The sequence below is a fragment of the Acanthochromis polyacanthus genome, chromosome 6 (genome assembly GCF_021347895.1).
Source record: "Acanthochromis polyacanthus isolate Apoly-LR-REF ecotype Palm Island chromosome 6, KAUST_Apoly_ChrSc, whole genome shotgun sequence".
Taxonomy (NCBI): Eukaryota; Metazoa; Chordata; class Actinopteri; family Pomacentridae; genus Acanthochromis; species Acanthochromis polyacanthus.
In genome coordinates, this window is record NC_067118.1 from 8046230 (window position 1) to 8055690 (window position 9461).

The 9461-nt window shown below is 39.8% G+C and overlaps 1 protein-coding gene across 1 annotated transcript; it reads right to left on the reverse strand.

Annotated features, from left to right (window-relative positions):
- Nucleotides 1-4496: 4496 nt before the first annotated feature.
- Nucleotides 4497-9216, reverse strand: si:dkey-8e10.3 (serine/threonine-protein kinase SBK1). The gene is made up of 3 exons (XM_022214239.2): nt 8912-9216; nt 8108-8310; nt 4497-6277 (listed from the first exon to the last, which is right to left on the reverse strand). Exons 1-3 carry the CDS (start codon nt 9207-9209, stop codon nt 5666-5668), a joined length of 1113 nt encoding a protein of 370 aa, XP_022069931.2. The 5' UTR covers nt 9210-9216; the 3' UTR covers nt 4497-5665.
- Nucleotides 9217-9461: the final 245 nt, after the last annotated feature.

Consider the following 9461-nt stretch of genomic DNA (forward strand, 5'->3'; position numbering starts at 1 on the left):
TATGTGTTTTTTGTGTGTGATTTATCCATTGATTTTAACCCACCATTGTCTTTGTTTTTGGCATTATAATTATTTTTGTGATCAGTTTTGACGGTTTATCTCACAGTTACCTAACTGTTTAAACTGTTTATCTATTATTAATCTTATTTGCTTTTAGTTGTCTGTTTGGTCTTCTATTATAGTTAGTTATTACTCTAAGTTGCATGTTTTTTCAACCATTTATCCACTACTTTACATGTTTAAACTTTGCCACTTAACCAGCTGACATAATACAGACTTTATCCATTAAAGTAGAATTTACAGTTGTTGTTTTTTCACATTAGTTTACTACATATAATTGCTAGATGCTTTCTCATTTGCTTTTTTGCTCAATTTATTGACAATTTATTTCACTGTTCAACATTTATAAGCAATAAACAAGGTTTTAACTGTTGATTTATAACATCAGCAACTGGAGCAGCTGTTAAAACTCAACAGAAGCTTTAGGAATATGGTGACTAAACAGATAATGATAGGAAAATGCTATTGTGATTAAATACAATATATCTTCATGCAATAAGTTATAATATTTAGCTTTTTTTCTAAGAAAAATACTGCTCATTAATAAGCTTTTTTTATTGCTTATCAGTGCTAAATGGGGGAAAGTTAGTTTGGAAAATTATAAATTAATAAATGCTAATGCATTTTTTCTCTGTATCTAAGACATTTGATCTGCTGTTAAATCACAAACAAACTTGACGCAGACTTTTTAAATAAGATATCCAGTCTGTGGTTGTACATTTTTAGGTTGTTAAATGAACAAATTAACAAAACAAAAAAAAACTGATTAATTTAGGAAAGGAAAAGATAAATGATGCATGCTGCTTCAAAACATGCTGCTTCAAACTTGTTTATTTAGGTTGAATATGATTAATGTACATTCTTTACAGGCAATAAAATGCTGAAAACTACAGGAATAATGCACCAAAAGACAACATCGGAAACATTCTCATCCTGCAATATCTATTCATCAGCGTGTGATGATGAGCTAATTTGGTTTTTGAGTACTGAAGTAACAGAGAAAATAAGATAAAGAGGAAAGTGTTTCTCATCGCAGCACGAACTGATCTTTATTTGGCAGTTGAAGGAAATTGTGTAACGATAAGAGTTTCCTGGGAAATACGCTTTGCTCATCTGTTATCTAACATTAAGAGGTTGTGCAACAAAACAAAACTGCACCAAAGGCCTGAAACAAACAGCGAATATTCTCCAGTTCATGGTGCTGTAAGTGTTAAAACGCTGCTGGTTACATCTTGTTAAACAGGACAGACATGCAGCACCGCATGGCTGCACAGATAGTTGGCGAGTCAGATGCCCGCTGTGGCTTTGTGGTTGGATTTACGTTGGCTGCATTAGTGTTTGTTTGACAGTGTCGGCTCACAGACGACCCCTGTTAGCGTAATGCCCTATGGAAGCATGTAAAGCATGAAGGGGGGGGCAGCAGGGTGGGGCTTTGGGCCAAGTCCGATTCTGTCCTCAGATCCCGACGCCCTGAAAGCACCTGTGGCGTTCAAACAACAGCAGCCAGACATCCATCAGTGCAGAGCCAGCTGATCCTCCAAGCAGAGGATGAGGAAGGTCAGCGAAGGAGGTGAGGGGGCATGAAAAGTGGCTGTTGAGGCCATAAAATGAACTTTAATTAACTTTATTTAACCAGGTTAGTTAGCGTGAATAGAATAGAATAGAATAGAATAGAATAGAATAGAATAGAATAGAATAGAATAGGTTTATTGTCATCATACATGGCATGATGAAAATATAAATAGCTTCCACTGGACGGTGCACGACAACAGGCAGTAAGTAATAAAATATCAACATTAAATAATAAAATTGAATATACATATGTAACAAAACAATACTGAAAAGATGTCATGTGTAAAGGAGGCCAGATATGTGCAAAATGGGAGGTAGATGAAATGGAATAGGAACCAGTAGAGTGTGATATGTTATGAAAATGGACGAAAGCAGCAAAAAGTGACATTGTGCATTCAGACAGACAGGTGTTTGGAGTTCAGGAGTCTGATGGACCAAAGGTAGAAACTGTTCCTCAGCATGTTTGTCCTGCATTTTGAAGATTTCAGTCTCTTCCCTGATGGCAGCAGGCTGAACAGCTTCTAGCCAGGGTGTGTGCTGTCTGTCCAGATCTTTTTCGCTCTGCTGATGCAGCGGGAGGATGCGATGTTCTCCAGAGGGGGCAGAGGGCAGCCGATGACTTTCTCTGCTGTCCTGATGACCCTCTGGAGAGCCTTCCTGTCTGCGACAGAGCAGGCTGAAAACCAAACAGTCACAGAGTAGGTCAGCACAGACTGTACGGTGGCCCGATAGAAGGACACCTGCAGTCTCTCCTCCAGGTGGTTCCTCCTCAGCACTCTGAGGAAGTGGAGTCTCTGCTGTGTTGACTGTCCAGGTGAGGTCCTCAGATAAGTGAGTCCTCAGGAACTTGAAGGAGGCCACTCTTTCCACACAGACCCCGTTGATGGATAGTGGAGCATGGACACCCCATGCCTCCTGAAATCAATGAAACTGAAGTTGAAAACTGATTCTCATTTTCAAGACCAATCTGGCCAAGAGGCGGCGCACAAACAAGATGAACAACGAAAACAGGTTACATGTACAGCAAATCATTACAAAACAAATTACGCAATGACTTGTAAAATAGAAAGGCCAAAAACAGGCGCAGTGGTCCTGAAGTGTTACTCTAACTCAGCGGTGCCCAACCCCTGGGCCTCGGACCGGTACTGGTCCATGGGTCATCTGGTACCGGTCCGCACAGAAAGAAAAAAATAACTTACATTATTTCTGTTTTATTTATTATTTTGATCCAAACGATGTTTAATTTTTAAAAATGACTGGATTCTCCTTATTACGTGAGTCTATGACTCACTTTATAAGGGCACCCAGATAGCTCCACGGGTTGAGCAGGCGACCCGTGAACAGCAGCCTGGGTTCGATGCCCGCTCACGGCCCTTTGATGCATGTCTTCTCCCAACGTTCCTGTCTGCCTGTCCACTGTACCTATCTAACAAAGCAACACAGCCAAAACAATAACCGAAAAAAAAAAAAAATCTAACTCACAAGCTAGCAAAAGGATTAAAAAATGAACAGCTTTGGAAAGTTTTTTGCAAAGGGAAAAAGGCGCAGTGAGGAGACAAAAGAAGAGTCTATGATTTCCAAGAAAAAGAAAGCTGAATTTAATGGACATTACCAGGAGTCCTTCTTACTGTATTTCCAGACTGCAAGCCGCTACTTTTTTCACACCCTTTGAACCCTGTGACTTATACAACGATGCGGCTAATGTACAGATTCATGCCGTTGATACGTTTAGCCTCTTCACATCAGAATGAAATTACCGGACAGGTCACAGTGGACCGATGAAACTGTTGGATTTAAATCAATAGCACTCACACTAAATTCTTCAAATCAGTCTCTTTGGTCTTCATTCACACACCCTCATCATGGAAAACACACGAAGAAACGCATATGATGCAACTTTTAAGCTAAAGGCAATCGATCTGGCTGTCAAAGAAGGAAATAGAGCTGCTGCACGCTAGCTTGGCATCAGTGAATCGATGGTGAGACTTTGGAGTCGGCAGCATGAACTGACTCAATGTGTGTTACTGCCGTGTTACAGGCAGTTATTTCATTAATAGTTTAAAAAATCTTTCTGTGTAAATATCTCATGTTACGTGGACACCTGTGGCTTATAGACAAGTGCGGCACATATATGTGCAAATTGTTTTGTCTTTTTGAATTTAGTGGGTGCGACTTGTATTCAGGTGGGCTCAATGGTCCAGAAATTATGGTAAAATATGGATTTATCACGACAGGTGATTCCCACACACCGAGCTTGCTGTGCAGAAGAAGCGGCATCCAGCTCTCTAATGAGGCAATGAAGCCTTCAGAACTGCTTCACCACAAGTTGCGTACAAGTTCACAGTGGATTCACATTTATTATTATATTTAGAAAATACCAAAGGTTTCATACTGGTCGTAGCATTTTATTTTGCTGTATTTATCCGCCACACCTTAAGGCTGGTCCATGAAAATATTGTCTAACATTAAAACGGTCCAAGGTGCAAAAAATGTTGAGGACCGCTGCTCTAAGTGAGTCTTGAAGGAATTTGACATTTTTAGAAAAGAAATTTAGCACCCCTGAGGCATAAACAATAACACAATTGTGCTATAGTAAGAAATGTAAACCAGATAGGAGCGATTTTACATGCAACGAACTCCATTATAGCATCAACAAAAGCTACAATCATAACATCACCTTTTTGACGTCATCCGCAACAACTGAAAACACAGCAGCTTTGTAAAAATAGAATTCCTGCATGTATTGGACCCAAAAATGGAACCAGTCAGGATTTATTTGCAAATGAGCCACAGACAACGGTTGTCAATAATAAAGTATTTCAACTTTATTTATACAAATTAAAGCTTTCTTATGACTGTAATCATACATAGACAAGCTATAGTCTTAATATACAACATACAGACATATCATTTTTACAGACATTGAAGTTTTACAGACTTATAATAAAGTTTTTAAATCTAAACTTGCTTCAGAAATCTGAAATTCCAGCACAATATATGGGGATTTACAATCATGTATTACATGTTAATTAAACTTCTCATAGCAAAAAGGCATTTATAACAAGTAAAATAAAGGAAGACTGAAAAAATCTCATCTCATCTCATCTTCATTTTGAGAAATTACAGTAAAAAAGAAAACAGTAAAATAGTGCCCACGACATATTAACCCATCAGTATTTATCTGTTAATACAATACACAACATTATGTCAGTAGCATAATAACTTTCAGTACATTTTGGACAATACTTTAAGTGGTACTTTAGCAGAGTTTCCATTTAAGTGGCAACATTTTTTTGCCACTTAAAAAAATTAAATTCTAAATTCTTCCATTAAGTACTTTGGAAAAAGGCTGCAAAGTGTCACCAGAAGGTGGCGATGTCTACTACATGGCTGTAATAAACGAGAGCAGAAGAAGCTGGAAACAAATCCAACAGTTTTCGAAGTGCTAAATAAAACAACTCAAAGAACAAGAAGCAAGAAAGCTTGGGCTGTCTATGAGATTAAAATCAAAATTAAAACCTTAAAAGTTTGAATTTAATGCTGTCTGGAGCAAAAGACAAAAAAGAAGATCAGAAACGAGACTCAAATGTCCACAAAATCTGAACATTTTCTAGAAAAAGTCAAAATCCATCACAAGTGAGAGTCCAAACATTTTGCTAAAATTGCTGTTCATACATATTTTCATGTTTTGTCTGCATTTGTTTCTTAATTTTAATCATAATAATAGTGGATGACTCATAAACGCATCCCTTATTTCTGAACTTCAGACTGTTAAAATGTGGAAAGCATTAAATTGCCTGGGTGACCCCAAAGTTTTGAATAGTAGTGTCCCTACCCAGCTACCTATACTTAGACGTTGGTTCTTCCATCTTCCACCACCAGTTTGAGCAACATCTTTTGTATCTGTTGCATCCATCAAATAGTTTGATGCTTTGACACTGCAAATGGGATGCCGCCCACTTTAAAGCCTACATGATATATTTTAGTGCTCTTCAGGCATCAGAAACTGATTGTACAGAAATCTCATCTATCCCTAAGTACCAGGCTGATTGTCCATCTGACTTCCTGCCTGCTGCTGCTTCAGCCAGTCCTTCTCCATGTACGCCCTCACTTCGCCCACCGTGCACCTCTTTCTGGCATCCAGAGCCAGCAGCTTCCCAAACATCTCCATAGCTTCTGGAGTGAACCTCTTCCACAGCGGGGGGACGTTCTCCTCGGCGTCAGGCTTCTCCTCCGTCCTGCACCAGTCTGCGAACTCCTGGTAGAAGTCGTCCGAGTCCATGCAGCGCTCCCAGGGGAAGTATCCGGTGAGGATGCAGAAGATGACCACGCCGAAGGCCCAGGTGTCCAAGCTAGGTTCCACGCTGAGGGGGTCGGCCGTCACCTCCTTCTGGCCGTCCAGCAGGGCCACGGTGCACAGTTCTGGAGCCATGTAGGGCAAAGTTCCCGTGATGAATCGGATAAGGGTTCCCCTCTTCTGGGCGAGGCCGAAGTCCGCCAGCTTCACCTGGCAGCAGTGGGCGTCCAGCAGCAAGATGTTCTCAGGTTTGACGTCTCGGTGGACCAGACCGTGGCTGTGGATGAACTCCAGAGCGCTGGAGATCTGGAGGACGCAACGTTTTACAGAAGACTCTGGGATGCCCACCTAGAGGAAGGGAAAAACATCAAGTAACCCTCGTGTTGTCCTGCAGTTCAAAACTGACCCGCTTTAAAGTTTGAAAATGTGGGAAAAAAGTAAATAGATTTTTACAGTGAAACTTCTCATGTCTACATTTTCGACATTTTTGGGAAATCTTTGAACATTTTTTAGTGGAAAAAAGAAATGTTAAACATGTTTTTAAGAACATTCACAAAAAAATCAACCAAAATCCAGTGAATTTCATTGGATTTTGGTTGATTTTTTTTAGGTTCTTAAAGAAAATATCAGAAGTTATACTGATATATATGTAATAACTTTAGATATTTTTTGGAATTTTTTTGAAGATTTTTACTCATTTTTAAAAAAAATATTTACAAGAATTTTCTTGCCAAATTTGGGTGATTTTTTTTTAAAATAAAACTTTTAAGGGAAACTTTTAAGGAATTATTGGAATTTTCTTCCTGAAGGTTTTGCAAATATTCAGAAATTTGGGGAATTTTTTTGCTGAATTTTTGGATTTTTTTCCGACAAGGAAGCAATATTTTTTGGTGCCCATAAATGAGGACAACAGGAGGGTTAAAGTTTGTGTGACTTATTACAAAGGCCTCAATCAGAATAGTATTATTAAATAACTTTTTTTTTGGCATTTCCAGTCATTTTTTGTGGCATCCTTTTCCTCCAAATAGTCCTAGAAAGTTATATGGTTACAATAAAATTATTTATCTGTAACCTAAGGTTATGATGGCAGTGTACTGTGAGGGGTTCCGAATCATGTTTGGGTGACTTCGCCATAGTGGGTTCATACAGTTTTACGGTTATACAGTCATACATGTCATATTTATATATTTCTAAGTATTTTTGTGTCATCCTTTTCCTCCAAATAGTCCCAGACAGTTATGGGCTACCAGGACTACTTATTAAATCTGTAATGTAAATTTGTGATGGTGGTGTGAAGTCTTTCCTAGAGCCACGATTCTATTGATTCTGGTGAGAAAGTCAAAGTGAACTTTACTGTCAGTATCTCTACATGTGAAGAACATGCAGAGATATTAAATGCTGCTTCTCAGAGTCCTGCAGCGTACAAAAAGAAAAACAAATCCTTCTCGGTGTCATATTTTCTCTCCAAATATTTCTAAATGCATGGGGTTAAAAGAAAAATTTGGCTTTCCACGGACTACCAATTAAATCTGTTAACTGAGTTTCAGTTCAGTCCGAATTTAGCCACGATTCTCTCGATAGTGAAGTCTATCTGATGAGTTTTCAGTTAGCAATTGTATAGATTTCCCTGAAGGTCAGACATTTACGGTCCCAGAGGATGAATCCAACTGATGCCTGAGTCTTCTACTGCCAGAACTACGAAACAACCTCCACATGATGAATTTAATTGGTATACACGACCATTCAAAAGTTTGGGGTCACTTAGAAAGGTGCTGGTTTTTGAAAGAAAAACAGTTTTTGTCGATGAGGATAACATAAAATTAATCAGAAATCCAGTCTAGACATTGTTAATGTGATAAATGACTATTCTAGCTGGAAACGGCTGATTAGTAATGGAATATCTCCATAGAGGTACAGAGGAACATTTCCAGCAACCATCACTCCTGTGTTCTAATGCTACATTGTGTTAGCTAATGATGTTGAAAGGATACCTGATGATTAGAAAACCCTTGTGTAGTGATGTTAGCACATGAATCAAAGTGTGAGCTTTCATGGAAAACATCAAATTGTCTGGGTTACCTCAAACGTTTGAACGGTAGTGTATTTTACCCTTTTCCTCTCTGAATGTGTGAAATCCTTCACTTTTTGACCAAAAGCTAATTCCATTCCTCGACTCACCTTTGGTTGGATGACGGCGAAAAGGTCCCGTCCAATGACGAGCTCCTGGGCGAAGCAGTAGTGCTCGTTCGACTGGAAGGCGATGCCGAAGAGGCCCACGATGCAGGGGTGGTGGGACAGGTGTAGGGAGATGCAGTACTCTCGGAGGAAGCCCTGCAGCTTAGTCGAGGCTTTGGGCATCACTTTCAAGGCCATGGGAGTCCCTGCAGATCAGCCACACTCCTGCTGTTATTATCAGCTCAGCTCATTGTCTTACTAAAGAAATAAAAGATTGCCAATATTTCTGAGCACTTCAGTCGGACTTTAAATGCATTAGGTGTCCGCTGTGTGATGTAATTATTATCTAACACACAGCAGCGTCAATTTTCTGACACCTTAAACTTCTCCCAGGTCGTCACACACTTTCAAATTCAAAGCCTCCAGGCTTCCAGCCAGCAGAACTCCTGCCAGCTCGTGCTCGGCATTCTGCTCTCCACTTTGTCTACACCGACTCGCTCTTCGCTCCACCTTGACCAGGCTTCCTCTCCGGGTCGCCGAGAGTTCAGCGTTCCCATCCAGCCAGAAGCCATCTTATGTTTTCCTGAAATTCTTTTCCTTTTACTTTAACTAAAGCTCTATTTCCAGATGCTCTGCTATATAAAAATACACAAGGCTGACTGGAAAGTTTGGGGAAGTGCTTGAGAAGACCCAAGATTACTAAAGTTAAGGGCTACTGGATTTGTCAGAAAACACATTATACTCATAGTAATAAGTTGCTTTTACAGGTTTTTTCACTGCAGGAAGAGATCAGAAAACAGCTCCTACCCCTGAAGCGATGCGTCACCAGCAGCACTTTGCCGTATTTCCCTCGGCCGATCTCCTTGATGACGTCAAAACGTTCCTGGATCTCCAGCTGACCGAGGCTCTGCGCCGTCAGCTCCATCAGCTCGTCGATCAGGCTGCCGTCTGCCAGGTCCAGCTCGATCATCTTTAACCGAACACAGGAACAAAAATAAGATCTGTTTCGGGGGTAATAATGAGAAAGTAACATGGAAAAACAGCCCCGGTTTGTGCTTTGTGGCCCATTGTGACATATTCTAGTAGAAATCACGAGAACTGACATTACAGATTCACAAAGTCTTTGCAGGGAGGAGGTTGGGGCTGAAAGATTGGTCTAAACCAAAAGTTGTCAAAATATTACAAAACAAAAACACACCGAATACTTTTTAATACACATATTTGCTTACAAGCAGGGAAAAAATTATTTCCATTGAACTGTGATGAGTGATTGAGCAGGTATGATAAGTTGTACAATAAAAACAAAAGTATTGATAGACAAGAAAAGCACTCAGAGAGTGCAGTACTCCACCAAGGC